The sequence below is a fragment of the Myotis daubentonii genome, chromosome 1, assembly GCF_963259705.1.
Source record: "Myotis daubentonii chromosome 1, mMyoDau2.1, whole genome shotgun sequence".
Classification (NCBI taxonomy): domain Eukaryota; kingdom Metazoa; phylum Chordata; class Mammalia; order Chiroptera; family Vespertilionidae; genus Myotis; species Myotis daubentonii.
Window position 1 is genome coordinate 164,117,151 of NC_081840.1, and position 18,532 is coordinate 164,135,682.

At 38.0% G+C, this 18,532-nt stretch overlaps 1 protein-coding gene across 3 annotated transcripts in view; it reads left to right on the top strand.

Moving 5' to 3' along the window:
* Positions 1-4,760: 4,760 nt before the first annotated feature.
* Positions 4,761-18,532, top strand: part of EMCN (endomucin) — a 100,672-nt gene continuing 86,900 nt past the window's right edge. Inside the window, exon 1 of one of the 3 annotated variants that reach the window (XM_059664564.1) lies at positions 4,761-5,003. In XM_059664564.1, the coding sequence (XP_059520547.1) occupies positions 4,937-5,003 (67 nt within the window). In that variant the 5' untranslated portion in view covers positions 4,761-4,936. The remainder of the gene's footprint in view (positions 5,004-18,532) is intronic. The other 2 variants (XM_059664546.1, XM_059664556.1) reach the window with 2 other exon arrangements.

Here is an 18,532-nt window from a genome sequence, read left to right on the forward strand (position 1 = left end):
AGTTTGGAAGGGAGATGTAAATAAATCACCTCATCATGCTTTGAAATTGGTTCAGATCTGGTCTTGTAAAAGATTCTTTTGAGTGTTACGAAATGGCCAGAGATCGACAATGCAAAAAGGGATTTGGGAAGATGAGAGCAGAACTAAAATGGGTGGGGAGGAGGAGTAAACTTTGAGTAAGTAAATTAACGAAGAAAAATTAGTAAATCAGTGGGACACATAGAAAGGGAAAAGTAAAGGCACTTAGATGCCATTCACTTTGTCAACCGAAGGTCCTTGGCATAGTCAGTTCAACACCAACTGGATTCCCCAATTTGGGGTGCAGTCAAGAAGAAACTATTTAGTGCAAACAGCGCAATTGTGATATAGCACAGCTGTGAAAACAGCCCTGTTGCTGGGAGGCCCTGAGGCAAGGAGGTGGCCCTGGGGCCAGGCCCCTCTCTGGCTAGATTGCTCTGCTCTGCTCCTCCCTGGTCTGCCCTGCTCCTCACTGGTCTTCTTTGCTCCTCCCTGGTCTGCTCCGCTCTATTCCAGAGGGATTTCTGTGTTCCATCTTCAGTGTTTCAGCTCCAGCGGGGAAAACACAGTCTCCAGTCTTCCCTGGAAAGGAAAAGTTGCTCTCACAGCCAGAAGGGTGCTGACAATATAGATGGAAGTTCCTGATCCTGGTCCCTGATTAGTTAGTCCTCATGTACATGAGGACTCTAAATCCTCACAGTTTGTTTGGTCTAAAGGGCACTTTCCTGATTGGCCAGAATGGAGCCTCTCTAGACGATGAAGAAACTGATGGGGGTTTAGCTGCACAGATCTGAGTGGATGAAGAGAGCCTTAGTTCTCCTATTGGTTGAAATAGGATTTCAGGAACTCCTTTATAAGGGCTGGCTCAGGTGGCAGAAACAGTGCCGGTAGGCAGGTCCAATTGTTTCAACTGTTGACACGCAGGTTCACTCATCATTTGACAGTGGGATTTCTGACAAATGATAATAACATTGTATTAAAGAACTTCCTGTATATCTCACCTCTGAGAAACTGTGCTTTATGATCTCCCACCCCCATATTCATGTCTTTAAGTACCAAGAGTCTTAAGAGAGTATTTCCTATCAGAGTAGGGAGTTGGTGAGAAGTGAGAGAAGTCTTTTTTTTTTTCCAATTTCAGTTAATGTTCAATAGTATTTTATATTAGTTTCAGGTGTACAGCATAGTGGTTAGACAATCATATACTTTACAGAGTGTTCCCCCTGATCTTTCAAGTATCCCACCAGGACCCATACACAATTATTATAATATTGTTGACTATATTCCTATGCTTTACTTTACACCCCTGTGACTATTTGGTAACAACCAATTTTCATATCTTTATCTCTTCACATTTTCACCCAGTTCCCCAACCTCCCTCCCCACTAGCTACTATCAGTCTGTTCTCTGTATCTATTAGTCTGTTCCAACTTTTAAAATTTATTTATTTTGTTCTTTAAATTCCACATATAAGTGAGATCATATGGTATTGGTCTTTCTGTGACTAACTTATTTCACTTAGTATAATACCTTCTAGGGTCCATGCATGCTGTTGCAAATGGTAAAATTTCATTCTTTTGCCCTAACCGGTTTGGCTCAGTGGATAGAGCATCGGCCTGTGGACTCAAGGGTCCCGGGTTCGATTTCAGTCAAGGGCATGTACCTTGGTTGCAGGCACATCCCCAGTGGGGAGTGTTCAGGAGGCAGCTGTTCAATGTTTCTCTCTCATCGATGTTTCTAACTCTCTATCCCTCTCCCTTCCTCTCTGTAAAAAATCAATAAAATATAGTTTTAAAAAAATTGCATTCTTTTTTATGGCCAAGTAATAGTCCATTATATGTACCATCACTTTTTTATCTGCTCGGTTACTGATGAGCACTTGAGTTACTTACATATCTTGGCTATTGTAATGAATATAGAGGTATATGTATTCTTTCAAATTAGTGTTTTGGTTTTCTTCTGATAAATACTCAGAAGTGGAATTGCTGGGTCATAAGACAGTTCTATTTTTAATTTTTTGAAGAACCTCCACACTTTTTTCCATCCTGGCTGCACCAATCTGCATTTCCACCAATAGTGTACTAGGGTTCCCTTTTCTATACATCCTCACCAATGCTAGCTGTAAGTTGATTTATTGAATAGCCATTCTGACAGGTATGAGGTGATATATCATTGTGGTTTTTAATTTTCATACCTCTGATGATTAGTGACATTGGAGATAAAAGACCTTTACTTGGAAAATTATGGCACAGAAGAAAGAAATTGAAGAAGTTTCAAATAATTAGAAGCATAAAGTGTGCTCAAGGATAAGAAGAATTAACATTATTAAAATGTCCATACTACCCAAAGCAATCTATAGATTCAATGAAATTCCTATCAAAATATCAATGGCATATTTCGCAGAACTAGAACAAATAATTCAAAAATATATGGAACCACAAAAGACCCGAATAGCCTCAGCAATATCACAAAAGAAAAACTAAATTGGAGGCATCATGCTACCCAAATATCAAATTATTCTACAAGGTCATAATAATCAAAATAGCATAGTACTGGCATAAAAACAGACATATAGATCAATGGAACAGAATAGAGAGCCCAGAAATAAACCCACACCTATATGGTTAATTAATATTTGGCAAAGGAGGCAAGAACATACCGAGTGTCCCCCAAAATGTATACACACTTTAACAGCTGATAGCGCAGTTTAAAAATAAAATGTATTTTAATAAACACTGCCTTTATAATTATTTAAAGTGTGGGTACACATTTTTTTGGGACACCCTATACAATGCTGTAAAAACAATCTGTTCAATAAATGGTGTTGGGAAGGCAGAGAGCGAGAGAGAGAAAAATATCGATGTGAGAGAGACACATTTATTGGTTGCCCCCTACACATGCCCTCACTGGGTGGGGGATCAAAACTGCAACCCAGGTACATATCCTTGACCAGGAACTGAACCTTGACCCTTTGACACCTGGCCTGAATCTCTGTCCACTGAGTCACACTGGCCAGAGGTAGACATAATATTTTTATCGCCCTACTCAGTTTGGCTCAGTGGATAGAGCGTCGGCCTGCGGACTGAAGGGTCCCAGGTTCGATTCAGGTCAAGGGCATTTACCTTGGTTGAGGGCACATCCCCAGTAGGGGCTGTGCAAGAGGCAGCTGATAGATGTTTCTCTCTCATCAATGTTTCTGGCCCTCTATTCCTCTCCCTTCCTCTCTGTAAAAAATAAATAAAATATATTTAAAAAAAATATTTTTATCAAGTATTCTAGGAATAGGTTTCTAGTCTTTTTCATGAAACACCCAGCAGTCAGGGCTGAGAAATGAAAATGCTATTGAATCCATAACAATGACTGTGGCCAACATCAGTGGTGACTCTGTGTGCGGAAAACTCCAGAGATGAAGCAGAGCAAGGAGCAGGAAGTGAGGCAATGTGAGTACTCCACTGTGAGTTCATGGCCACACCCCAGCGTATTTGTGGAATGTGCATGTGACATCTATTCACATTATTGCTATCTTTATACTCTTCAGGATATACCAAATAAAGCAACAACTCCAAAAGTAGTCTGCTTTAGAATATTAATTCGAAAAGATGATAAAATTGAGTATTGCTTATATACAAAATAGAACTCAGAGGCCCTTTTGGGACTTGACATTACTTGGGATGAAACTAGTGTTCTGGGGTGTTTTGACTAGTTGACTTGTTCTAACCCCTCTTAGAATGAGTCCTTCCCGGCCCTGTGAAGCAGTGCAATGTGTGTCTTCCTTAAAAACAGGTAAAAGTATAATTTTGGAATAGTTTTTTGGTTTTTTGATGTTTTGTTTGTTTTTTGTTTTGTTTTGTTTTGTTTTGTTTTGTTTTTTGTGGAGCAGATGAATCTATACTGATCCACCATTAGTCTTTTGTTTGTCGGGTTTATGCCTAAAGATGTATAAAAGGGCAATCAGCTGAGATGCCAGCACAGCCTGCGGGGATTGAAGCCAGGGTTGGGGCTGTGTACTCACTATGTTTTAATCAATTGCTGCTAATATCAAACAGATCCTTGGTATACAGAGTATCTAGCTTGCTTGGCATTCTGATTTGAAGAATTCCTCCTTCCCAAACTCACTGATTTGTTGCTAGAGCCTCCCAATCAGTGCCATTCCAATTGTATTTCCTGGAGAAGAGAACCCGGGTATTAGAAGTAATTTTTCTTTCCTCTTCATCAATTTCCACCAATAAAACCCAGGAATGATCAGTGAATGTTTATGTCTTTGCTTAGTTCTATTAGGACGATCCTGAGACACTTCCCTGGGCATCCCTAAGCAGCCGCTGCTCACTCAGAACAGAGCATGCTCTTATCTAAGAAGGTTGTGCAGTTATCTTCAGGAGGCGGTCTTTGCTAATCTGGCTTTCAATTTGAAAAGAAAGAAGAAAAGTTGATTCCTTGTGGATTTTGCTCCAAAATTTAACTCTCGGGCAGTTAAAGCCTCTTTATCCAAACTGAGTCACTCTTTAATGAGGTCCCTTCATAACCACTCCAAAACGCACTTTCAAAACAAAAGTTAGAAAGCTGTAGGACCCATTCTCAAGAAAGATCTGTTTCTGTTCAAAACCCGCCCTGACCTTTTTGTTGAAGAAGAACAAAATAATGTAGTAACAAAAACACAAGTGGCTGCCAAAGGAAGAGAGAAAAAAAAAAAAGTTCCTGTAAGGGACTGAAACAATAAATCTCCTCTCTGCTGAACTCCCCAAGGGAGTGCGTGTGTTTCCTCCCGTTCTTTATCACAGCCCCCGAAATAAGGAGGAATGGGCAGTGGCTGTTCACAGTCCGCACACCTTTTCCATTTGCTAATCAGGCCCTGCCAGGCTGGGAGGGAGTTGTCCCTGGCTGACACTGGAGCGAGGAGCCGCGGCGACAATCCACAGGCACCATGAAACTGCTTCAAGTGACCGTCCTTTGCCTTCTGTCCAGCATTGGTAGCAGTGAAGACAAAATAGGTACCATTTTCTCTTATTTCTCTAATGGTGTGTATCAGATGTCCCTCAGAGGGGCTGTTAGCCTCAGTTTCCCATCAAGGAGCTTCCCCTGAAACTGAGAGGCGGCGGTTCATTTTCCTGAGTGAAATGTGTGGGTGTTGACTGTGAGTGCATAGAGAAGGCTCTAGTCTACAGGGAGAATGTTTGTTTCCACTGAAGGGAAATGTTTGCTCCTGCAGGGGCCTTGAAGTGCCGTTGATGGCATCATAAAGGTACTGGGAATATAGAATGACCTTTTTGGAGACTAAAAATCTGGGGATTAAATGCTGGTTTAAAATGGTCTCTTTTCAGACTTGGGTCTAGAAATCACAAGCTTGTCCTGTGTGTGTGAAAGGCTATAACTGGAAATACCGCATTGCAGATGCTGGCCTATATTTGCCCCTACTATAGTAGGCTTTAATAAATTGAGAGGTTGAGTAAAGCTGTCTAGGAAAATGAACTATAATATCTTGAGAATATGTGGTGGGTAAAGAGATTTGTTTGATTAAAGTTTATAGATATTTGCTCCAGAAATATTCACATACCTACACACAAGATTCTGCATAACATTTCAGAGGATTATTCATAAAAACCTTACCCACTGACTGTAGGTTTTGAAACTCAGGTAAAGGTTATCTATGTACCTACATGAGCCCTAAGTATATTAATGACCAGTTGCAAACAAATTATTACATTTTACTTGTAACCCTGTTAGAGGGATTCACAGTAAGCAGTTACATTAATCAATATTTATTAGGCCCCTTCCATGTTCTCAGGGGGCAAGGAATGAAAAATGAGCAAGACCTCGTCCTTGCCCACAGCTGTGAATGTGCTATTGGGATAAGTAAGCATGTAAGTCTAATACAAGACAGACTTAATGCCTGACAAAACCACAGTACAGACTATCATAGAAGAACACAGTGGGAGAGATGGATTCCGACGGGTCCTGGGCGGGGGAGGGGGACACACCTCCGTTCTGATTTAATTTCGCTAGTGCTCTTTTAAAAAGTTTGCTTCCTATAAAACTTGAATATCCAGTGATAATGTAGGAACAAAATAAGCACACTCCTTCCTGAAAAACTTGTATCATTAATTTCTCAAGTGTATTTGTATATCACATATGATGGCTTACCATGCATCTTGAGGTTTTCAGGGTTAAGTTTCTGTGACTGTCAAGGCCCTAAAATTGACTTGGAAGACTTGCTAAGAATCCGATTTCTTAAAATAAAGAGTATGTATGAGGTGTCCCAGAAATCAATGCACTCACACTCCCTTAGAAGTAACCCTTCAGTATGCACGGGGAGCGGGGGTGGGGGGGGTGATTAATAAGAATCCCGATGCATAGAAGCACTGCTCACAAACAGGTGTCAGGTCAGTATGCTTTCTGAAAGGCTGGGTTGGGCTGCTGAGCATTTCAGGTCTGCGAGCATCCGTGAGGACACTGCTTTCCTGGTATCATTAAACTCTGAATGAATGCAAAGGGGAATAGGATCAATAGAAGCAGCCTGCAAAATCCAGGCATTAGGAAGATGGAAAGGTGAAGGACAACCCAGAGATGACCTAGTAGATTTTTCTACCTGGTCATTTTTTGGGGAGAATACCAGCCTCCATTAGCTCACCGGTAATGAGCCTACTCTCTCTGTTAATGGTGTCTTCTTTCTAATGAACTATTTACCCAAGTCCAGTAATTTCCCTTTGGAGCCCGGCAACAGTTACATAATGACCATCTTCTTCAACCTCTGTCAACAAGCCTACCTGTTAACTTCAAGCGAGTGTTTGTAAAAACCACTCCATGCATCTTAGAAAAGAAAGCTCTAGCTTGGGAGCATAAATCGACCACCTGAGCGGTGCCTAGGAGTTGGAGAGGTTTTCCCATCCACGTGTATGATTTTTTTGCACCTGGTTCTGCCTGTTTTATGTTTTCCTTCCCAGATATGGGGCAGGAAATGAAGCATTTCCTAAGCTGATTTAGTAGGTTCCCCCCCTAACCCTTGCAACCGGAAACACATTGATTTCAAAGCTCTCTATGTTCCCCAAACTCAGAATGCTTAACGTATTTCATCCGCAGAGTTGATTATTGGAGGTGGGGAGGGAAGTATTTTGTGTCTTAAATTCATAAGTTGCCAGGAAGATCCATGCTTTTCTGCATAGTAATTTATTTCTTTAAATAATGATCTTTTAGAGAAATTGACTGCTTTCTTTTTCTTTCTGATGTTTTTATCAGCCTGAGATTTAAATAAATACAATATAGTCTTTTGTGCTCCTTGTGAAAATCAAGGGGATCTTTCTACTTGGCAGTGAATTACTTTTTATTACTTGGTTGGTGGTATAATATTATACTATCTCCAATTTGGAAAGCTGTTTTGTGAGATATGTATGGGAGGTTCCTGAAAAGGAACTGTCATTCTTTCCTGAGGTTTTCAAATTATATTTCAAACTGAACAGACTCCTACCGTGGCTTTAAGCCCTTTTGGCTTTTAAGTCTCGATCAATGAGCTTTTGACTATTGGGTCTGAGAGAAGTTAAATAAAGATGGATTCCAAGAAAAGGGAGGCCCTGAAAGCAATTGCCTCTTCAAGTGCCATTTGCTTTTTGAACTTTTCACTAATTTAGCAAAGATTAATATGTTTTAGGCATTTGCAGGCAGGAACAAACATCACTGTATTGATATCTGAGGAAGAATTTAATTGCTTGGAGAAATTCATTTGTTAGTGATTTAACATTCAATTTCATGAAAAATAGATAGATCATACACACTGAAAGGCATACTATACTAAATGCTGAAGGTTTATAGAGCTCAATCAGTCCTTGCCTTAGAAGTGGGGGTTGAGGGGAAGGAGGACCCAAATAATTATTAGTGTGATTATACTGTAGGCCTTGAGTGGTAAATCAAGAGTGATATGGAGAATTCACAACTAGCTTAGTTTGGGGTATAGGGACATCAGAAATGTCTTCATATAAAAATGGAAATTATCATGAACTATGAATCTTGAAAATGAGGAGGTTCCAGATGAATGTAGCTTCCTGAATAGGAATATTAAACATCAATAGAGTCTAGACTAGCAATGTAAGGCAATCACAGGTTGGACATAGATAAATGTTGGGAAATGAGCTTAGTAATACAGCCTCAGCGTATGTTGAATACTAGAATGAGAAATATTGACTCATAGTTTATTAGTTCAGAGCCTCTAAATGAGTTTGAGTATGGGAATTACATGATTGGGCTATAAATTGGAAAGATTAATCTGTGAGCAGGATAGAGGCTGAATATTGTAGTCAGGAAAGGTAAAAGTTCAAGAAAATAGTTCAAATGTTATTGCAAGTCTAAGAGTCTATCAATAAAATGAAAAGACAGGCCTGGGGGAAAGGTATAAGGAAGTAGAAACTCTGTGATTTGACATGTTATTGACTGGCAATGAGGGAGAAAGTGACTGAGATGTACAGAGAGGGTTAAATAATAATACAAGAAGGGAAATGACTTGGGAGTAGACATAGGGAAAGATAGATGGTTTAGAGAGAAAAAATGATGTATTTGTTTGGGACATAGTGAGTTTGAAATCCTAATAAGATTTTCAAATAGAGAAATCCAGTGAAATTGAAATTGTCTAGTAGGTAGTTGGAATGTCTCTGGAGCTGGAGGTGATAGTGAGGGAATGAATTTTCTTTACTCTAGATCCCAAGAATTTTTAGTCATGCCCATTGTAAGATGAATAATATAGAGAAACAATTTATGTCTCTCCTGGATGCTCATATTTCTTAGTCTTATGGCACTTGTTTTCCTAATCTGTCACAGTTATTTGTGTGTATCTCTTATCTCCTTTACCAGACTACAAGTGCTTTGAAAGTAAGGTAAATATTTAATATTGTTTGTTTAGTAACAGTTCTAAACACATAAGGATATAATTTGCTAAATAAATGCATAAATGAATGATATAGTTTTCCTCTTATTTTTTTTTTCATTTCTTCCAATCACAGTGACTTACCAGATTACTGCCTAGTCCTAGTCCTTGGGAAAAGGTTATGGACAGGTATGAACAGAACATAAGATAGATACAAGTGGATTATTTTGATTCTTAGCTATGAAAGTAAGCATCAAATATAGGGAAAGAAGCTTCTTATAAAAGGTAAGTCAATTCCCAAACTTCAGCAGAAGAGATGATAGGGATAAATGGACAATCCAGTGCCAGATAATAGTAATTTAAAAAATCTGGAAGAAGGAACTGCTATGACTATAATCATTTTGAGGAAGAATATCTAAATAGAATTGACTCTACTTATTTTTCCTTTGGGGGCACCAAATACTTTATATAACATTTTCTTGTAGTAAGAATTATTCTAAACCAACTTCTCAAAGATACAGAATGGATTTCTATAAAAATGAAGTTCACAAAAAGAGAAGTTGGAAGAAAGTTAAGTAAATACTATACATTATTAATTCCTGTATTACCTTAAGTAACATATGAGTTGCTTTAGTGATCATTATAGTGATAACTTCCGTTTAGCTTAATTACTCTCAACAGAGCTTACCTAAAAAGGGGGATCTATTACAAGAAGAGTGAACTGATATGGAAATAAACCCAATGGGAAAAGTATTCAGTCCTTGATCCTTTTGTTTAGCATTCTTTCTTCACTACTTATGTTTTAATAGTCTCTACCTAAAGGTTGGCATGATCATCCTAGAATTCTCTGGCAATTTTATTCTGCTGATTGTAATTATTCAGATATTGAGAAAAAACAATGAGCAGTTGAGGGTCTCAGAAAAGTTTTTAATTTACAGGGTCATTACCTGTTCTTTTATTGATGAAGTCACATTTCAAGCCTCGGATAAATATTTTAACTTGTAAAGAATTATCTAATCCAAATAATTTAGATTCTTTTTCTCAGTTATCACTTTCCAACTTCCTCTTCATCTTTGGGAACAAATTGAGATGAACATTGCTAAGCAGTGATTGTCAAAGCAGGAATTTACTCTAAGGGACATTCAATTCCTGTGTAGTAAGTGTCTCTTTTCCTGTGACTGAATTCCTGTGAGTCATTATAGCACTATCAGGATAAGATCATAGTGCCTGTCCAGTGTTAGAAAAAGCTCTTTTAGTTAGCAAACAAGATCCTTTTGTACTGTTGCTCTCAATATCAACATCAGCATGGGAATCATTAGCGGCATTAATTATATCTGGAAAGGCCACTATATGGTACCTAAGCTTCAGGCAAGCATGAGAAAAATAATTTTCTAAAGTTGAATAGAAATTTTGTCTTGTAGAATAATATATTCATAAAATAACCATAACTAGCTTCTAAGTAGAAGCAACCACAATATTCAATATTAGACACCTATTCTGTTTTTTCCTATATTTTCTCTGGCTGTGTTTACTAGTGGTCCAGCCATTGCTATGGCAACCCAGGATTTATTATTTTTCCTAATGGGAACATTTTGGTTTGGATGATAATGTATGTGTAGGTATAGATTTGTTTCAGTTTCTCTGACATTTTAATTAATATGCACTGGCTTTCCTCCTCTTTGCTTAAAAAAAAAGCTCTAATCAATCTTTTGTTGCATAAGTTAAATAACATTCTAAGCAGGTTCTATTTTAAGGCAATCATTAGTCTGTAAGAGTCAATAATAAATTATATTGTGAGGTTAGTAGTCAAAAATGTCAATGTCATTGGTTTCATTCTTGGTATCCTGCTCATCTGAAATGTGAACTGCTTTTTAATCTTTTTAATCAGGCGTATTCTGGCCTAAACCTAAATTAGTTGTATCAAAGTTAACCCAAATAAGTATCATCACAACAGCTACTAACAGCTACCATTTATTGTGCCTGGCACTTGACACACATTACTTCCATCAAAACACTTCAGGTTCAGCTTTATTATTCTTATTTACTGATTAGGAAACATAGGCTTGGAGATAATATAAAGTTTTACTAGGATGGTATGCCTTACAATGAAACCAAAGGACATTGTTCTTCAAAATCTTCCTCTACAATCCTGTACCCTTCCAATGTAATAAAGCTACAATAGTTGAATTTTTCTGATAGAAAGTAATAGGTATAGAGATTTACCCTTTGAGTAATTCAGAAGCCATTTCTACCTCTCATAGCCTCTTTGGCACATCTAAACCAACAACTAATGTTTTTGGTGGGAACAGCTCCACATCCCCACCTGTTGCTTGATGGAGTGAGCTTCTTGCGATATCCTGAGAAAAGGCATTTTTTCTGAGGCTCGCTTGGGAGGATGAGTTATTGTAGAAAGCTTTATTTCTGTGGAGTTAAACCCCTGAGTTTCCAAGGTCCCATTTCCCTTTGCCCCACCATAGAAAAGTGTAGCTGTGGCTTCAGCAGAGCTAGAATCAAAGCCAGTGTCCAGAAATTTTGCTTCATATTGAGCAGTTCCTAGTCCAGCATCAGGCTGACTTAGTTTGTGTTCCCAGTTGCAGTCCATCAATCTATTGCATGTGGGGTCCGCAAGGCCACATGGCTATGAAGGAAACATGGGTGAATTCAAGAGAGCCAGGAGTGAACCAAGAGCCAGGAGAAACAATTCCTTTATTTGGGGGATTATGTCTCCCCAAACATTCATGAACTTGCAGTGGCCCTGCCCATTCTGGCCAATGATCTCTGTTCCCAGGTTTGACTGACAGGCACCTTCCCTAGTCACTCCAACTTTACTGTACATCTACTAGTACCTATTGTTATGCCCAGATTTCAAGATCCCCAATACACCACCAGGGAGCCAGCTGAGTCCGATGCAAAAGCAGAGAGTCTTTATTCAAACTAGTTCCCTCCCCCCTCCTCCCATCAGCCACACTTGCAGACGCAGCGGCATGCGGCCGAGAGAGTGCGAGAGCCCCGTGGGAAGAGGGGTTTACTAGGGGGGTTCAAGTAAGGGGAGGAGAGAGGACTGTGGGCCCTGCCGATTGGCCGGGCGCAAGTCAGTGTGATCCGGAGTAAGATGGAGGACGTAGCCCTCGCCCTTTCACCTATCTCCCCTTTGTTGAACCCCTTCCCCCAATAATCTGCAGGGAATGGGCTGGAGGTTCTCTGGGGAGTGTTAAATTACAGCTTCTTGGTGAAGCTTCCCATATGGCAATGCCTATAATATCTGGCTTTGCGTTTGTTCCTTACCTATTATTAATTACTAGCTTATTACAACAGTATCACTAAGACAACAGATATATGAATGAGTTTCTACTTAGTTATAACAATTTTCTTAATATTCTGAATTCAATTCATTCTTAGGGGATTGGTTGGAAGGCATTGTAGACTTTTGCCTACCTACTCATTTGGGGTTCTAATATTAACGTCAGTGCAGTTAATATGGCACTTGGAGGAGAAGGAAAAAAAGTGGAAATAACTATTAGTGAATTAATCACTTAGTGTCACATTTGTAATTTTTCTGGAGCCAAACTGTCTAGTTTCAAATCCCAACTTTGTCACTCACTATTTGTGGATTCATGGAAAAGTTATATAAATTTTCCTCAGCTGTAAAATGGAGCGAGTACAGTCCCTACCTCATAGGAATATTGAGAAGATCACTTGAGATAATGTACATGAAATGCCTAGGATAGTGTTAGGCATGAGGTAACTTAGTAAATTTTCCTGAGATTTAGAATTAGTCCTAGAGTTTGTTATATCCCATTCCTTAGATTAATTTATTTCCAAGTTGATTCCAACACAGAAACAGCAAACATTTAAATAATTATAATGTGAATTATCACAAAGTGAAAATCCAGCACATGAAAATTGTTCTCAATAAAATTGATACAGGATACTAGGAAGATGATTGGCAAGTTACATTCTTAATCACAATATATACAGGCACAATTTGATATATACAGACTGGTGTAGTCTCTAGAATACCTTTCAGGTTAGTAAATTCCTCACTCACTGTATAAACTAATCATTCAAATTAATAAGCAAAATTGTGTTTGTGTTTAATGAGAACTCTTTTTGTCCTGAGAATCAATAGTCTCAAATATTATTACCTATTTTAAAATATTAAGCATTGCTTAATCTGATAGTTGAAATAGGTTAGTAAAAAAATCTGTCTTAATCTGACCAACTTTGAATCTAGCTTATTAATATGCTGAACTAGGTCAAGACAGTAAATATTTCTTAGCCCCATTTTTTTCTCTACAAATGAGAAAAAATATGTGTTGAAACAATGTTGGTGTTACATGAAAACAAGAAAACCTATTTTAGATGTTGGGTAAGTTACAAATTATTAAAATACCAGTTGTTAATATGCAAGCTAGAACATTTAATTCACAGAATCAATGGATAACTTAGAAGGCATTTTATAAATGTGAGAATTTTTCTTTATTGGCTGGGCCTTTAACTGACAATCCACCATTTCTCTTTTACAGTAATACCTTTACATCTTTTTTATGGTTGGTACGCATTCAAATCGCCAACACATTCAATTGTGTTGAAATAATGCTTGAGTTATAAAAATCACACGCACAAAACAAGGAAAAACATTTGTATAACACATTGAATTTGTTTTAACCAAAGTGGCTAAAGAAATGATTTTTTTTTTTTGGTATGAACTGTGAAATTGTCCTCCTAGGGCATTTAGCAAGTGTAAGGGCACAAACATCTAAAGTCTTGGACACTCTCTCTAGGGTACAGAGGCCACTCTTGAATTCGCCAGCTCAAGGACATTGTGACAACTCATTTATCCTATGAGAAATATCCCAATTATCTGTCTCCCTGAAAATCCAGTTTTAAATAATAAGACTCACCTTTTTAAATTCAAGAATTAACTAATTTAAAGATTTATTATTAGTAATTACATTATTAGGATTAGGATGATTCAATTATATGAGCCAATAAGCTTTTTATTATTGTTTATTTTATTTTTCATTTCTGACAGCCTCATTTGTTGGGTAAAAGTTTTATATCTATTAAGTTTAAAACTCTATAGGTTTGCAAAGTAGAAGAAAGAAAAATTACAATGCTCCCAACCATTTAAAGCCTGTTATTATGGTCTATTTCACTCTAACTGAATATAAATCTCTTGGGAGCAAGGAAATATCTAAATCAGCGGTTCTCGAACGACCCTTTCACAGGGGTCACCTAAGACCATCGAAAAACACATATATATTTACATGCTGTTTTTGTGATTAATCACTATGCTTTAATTATGTTCAATTTGTAACAATGAAATTGGGGGTCACCACAACATGAGGAACTGTATTAAAGGGTCGTGGCATTAGGAAGGTTGAGAACCACTGGTCTAATTACTACCCCCACCCCCCACTTCCAGAGAATATCTTTGGAAACTTAGATGATTCTTGCTAACCAGCTCTTGCTTTAATTTGGAGAACTCTGTCTCTTCAAAAGTCAACAGAGTGGAAAATACCCAAGGCAGTTTGGATTTGTTTTCAGTAACTTGAGGGCAATATTTATGTTTATCCTTGGCCTGTGTCGTATAGAAGTTGTGAGTGTCATTTTGGGATACTATCTTGGTGGGCTGGACATACTTGACTTGCTTTGTGAAGTTGATTTGCCATCATATTGTTGTATAAATAATAGAAAATCCTGTCTTTGGTTTATAGTGACTATCCATATCACACAAGAATGGCATGATTATCTGAATGCAGTGGTGAATCATTCCTGAGGCTTCCTCTCTCTTACTTTCTCTCTCTCTCTCTCTCTCTCTCTCTCTCTCTCTCTCTCTCACACACACACACACACACACACACACAATTGATATCTTGTAATTCTGTATATCATTCATCAGGTAATCCAGAACCATTTAGATCAGACTAATTCTCACTCCCAGTAGAATAGAATATAAACTTATGGAAATTCACTCATAAAGACATGTTGATTATAGATTTCACTTCTCTACTTCTGAAGTCTTGGTTCAGCATTTTGAGAAATAAACTATTCTAATCATGCCCAGAAGCAATTCAGTTATTCCCACCTATTTAAAATTTCATTGATGAATAAATGATCAAAATGCCCTCTGGACAGGTGACATGGTAGTAACAGCTTTTTTACTTTGTCAAATAAAGACACAAAATCCCTACAATATGTATAGTATTTACTAATGCATTACATTAAATAAAGGCTACTTTAGCATTCTCTCTCTCTCTCTCTCTCTCTCTCTCTCTCTCTCTCTCTCTCTCCATAACAAAGTCTTTAAATTTCATTCTCACTGAGCTCTGACTGGTGTCATAAGTCAGCACTGTGCAGTGGTGGAGAGTGCACTGTCCTCTGACCCAAGAGCCCGTGGTTTAACTACCATAGGCCACAAGCTTGCTGTGTGACTGAGCTAAGCAATTGTTTTAATGGCTCAAGGCTTTAATTTCTCCATCTACAAAGTGAATATGGCTTAACTAAAGATATTAAAATTTTCTTCCAGTTCTTACTGTATGATCCTATCATAATCAACAATTTCTGTACATTTTAACTCAAGATGTCTTGCTTCAGTTACATCCTTTTATTCCTAGATATATTCACAGGAGCAAGGTTTCAATTGTCTTCCCTAATGTTTGCTTTCTTTGGGGAATTTTCAGATATGACTATTGGAAAGTATCTGTTTGTATGTGAAAGGCCTATTTTCTGCCTCAAAGATACATTTTTCATAGTACACACCAACAAATAACATTTTTCCATGTGGTATTATTTGTATATAAATTGGAGAGATTTAGTGGTGAGAGGAATAGAGAAAAAGACAGAGAGATACAGAGAGAGAAATTCATTGACATCCAGAAAAAGATTGAAAGTAAGAAGGAGATTAAAAGAAATTGAGGTTGTGATAGAGACTAAGAGAAAGAGAGAGCCTCTCTGACAGGGTTGCATAGGAAGATCAAGAATGAGAAAGGGAGGGAGAACCATACAAAAGAGAGATGAGGGGAGCACTCAGTGCTCTAATGATTTGGGAGTATTCCCCATAGACCCTCTAACTACTTTTACATGCCCAGTACCCAATAGAGTTCTTTCTTATTAAATCTCTTGCCAGCCCTTCAATTGTCCATCCATTTCATTTGCAGAATGTTGTACATTTTCAAAGCACTTTCAATGATCGGTTATCTCACTGAATCCTTGCCATTGCCCAGGGGATTGGGCAGACGGGTGTTTGTGCTCATTATCAGAGAAGGAAAGCGCCCTAAGATCACAACTTTGTGACACAAACCAGTAGCTCTTAATCTGTTTTACTCATAAGAATCACCTAAGATTTCTGTTATATTTTCCCAGAGCTCAACCCCAGAGATCCCCAGATCTCCAGTAAAACCAAACTGAAATAAAACAAAAAAAAACTATGTTTCCAGCAATTCTTACAGATAATTTTTACACGTTGGTACATTAACACACTCTGAGAGATCCTGGACTGGACTCTAGTTTACTGACTAGTCACCTGAGTGAGTCCTTTTGACTGGCCATACACACAAGATAGCCAGCGGTGTTTACCTTTCAAGGGAAGTGTTGGAGTCTAGTGCTTTCAGAGAAAATTTTCATATGAATTCAGTATAATCTGTTGTTTTTTTCTTTTTGCTTGTACTAGAATAGGATAATAGGAAACTAGATTTCGCCAAGACAAATATTAGTTGAAGGAATCAAGTCTCCCTAGGCACACAAGCTTAAGTTTCAGCTTTTTGGACCATCTATTCGTGAGGATATACCCTTTACTCCCTAATCATTATAAGATTTCATTGGTTGCTTTCAAGTCTACTATTACTCTCCCTCCTGTTTAACACTGAAAGAACCTGGGCCTCTGCCCTATAGAGTTCTCAAGAAAATTAGCGACCTTGAATAATTGAGTATTTGATTAGGGAGTATTTCCATCAAAGATTCAAGTGGGGTCAGGATGTTTTTGACACTCCAAACAATTTATTCTGGTTCTCAGAGAACCAACTGCTAAGGGTCAAGGGAGTTTGAGAGGATAGGGAGGATTGAATAACTAGCATTAATACATAATTTGTGAACATAAAAGAAAATGAAAAAGCTGCGATATTATGAATTTGAGCTAGATATGCAGTAAAACTTCTAGTATTGAAAATGGCAAACTTCTATTTTGTGTTTCTTTTTGTTCATCAGTTTATTTTGTTTATTAGATTCCACATATGAGTAAGATAATGTGATGCTTGTCTTGATATTGGCTTATTTCGCTTAGCATAATACTATTTAGGTCCTGTCATGCTGTCTCAAAGGGTAAGAGATCCTTCTTTTTTTACTGCTGCAAAGATCCAGAAACATAGAAGCATGGAACAGACTGTCAAATCTCAGAGGGAAGGCAGGGGTGGGTGGGAAGACATCAACCAAAGGACTTGTATGCATATATGCAAAATCCATGGACACAGACAATAGGGTTGTGAAGGCCTGGGGTGGGGTATGGGGTGGGTTAGAAGGGATCAGTGGGGGGGAAAAAGGAGGCATATATAATATTTTCAACAACAAAGATTTTAAAGTAAATAAATAAAAAGCTTCTGCACAGCAAAGGAAGGAGCATCAAAATGAAAAGGGAACCTGCTGAATAGGAGAACATAATTGCCAATGATACATCTGGTAAAGGGTTCATTTCCAAAATATATAAAGTACTCCTATAACTCAACAACAAAAAACGAACAATCCAATTAAATAATGGGCAGAGGACCTAAATAGACACTTCTCTTAAGAGAACATACAGATGTCCAAGAGACACAAGAAAATATGGTCAACATCACTAATCATCAGAGAGATACAAATTAAAACAACAATGAGGTATCACCTCACACCTGCCAGAATAGCTACCATCAACAAATCAACAAAGGACAAGTGCTGGCGAGGATGTAGAGAAAAAAGAATCCTAGTGCACTGCTGGTGAGAAAATGCACTAGTACAACCACTATGGAAAACAGTGTGGAGTTTCCTCAAAAAAATAAAAATGAAACTGCCATTTGACCCAGTGATCCCACTTCTAGGAATATAACCTATGAAGCCTGAAACACCAATCAGAAAGAATATATGCACCTCTATGTTCATAGCAGTGCAATTTACAGTAACTAAATCTGGAAATAGCCCAAAGGCTCATCAGTAGATGAGTGGATAAAAAAGCATGTGTAATTGTACAATTACACAATGGAATACTATGCAGCTATAAAAAAAGAATCTCTTACCCTTTGAGACAGCATGGAGGGACCTAGAGAAGCATTATGCTAAGCAAAATAAGCCAGTCAGAGAAAGACAAATATCACATGATCTTACTCATATGTGGAATCTAATGAACTAAATTTACCAACAAACAAAATAGATCCAGAGATATGGAAGCATGCAACAGTCTGCTGAATCTCAGAGGAATGGGGAGGAGGAAGAGATTAACCAAAGAATATATATGCATATATGCATAACCTATGGACACAGATAAGGCATGGGAAGGGGGTTCGATGGGGAGGAGTTGGTCAATTGCAAGAGAAAAGAAGGCATCTGTAATACTTTCCACAATAAAGATATATTTATGGAAAGAATAAAGGAATGCATAAAGTCAAGAATATACTAGTAATTCTTGAAGGAGAAAGGCAAGAA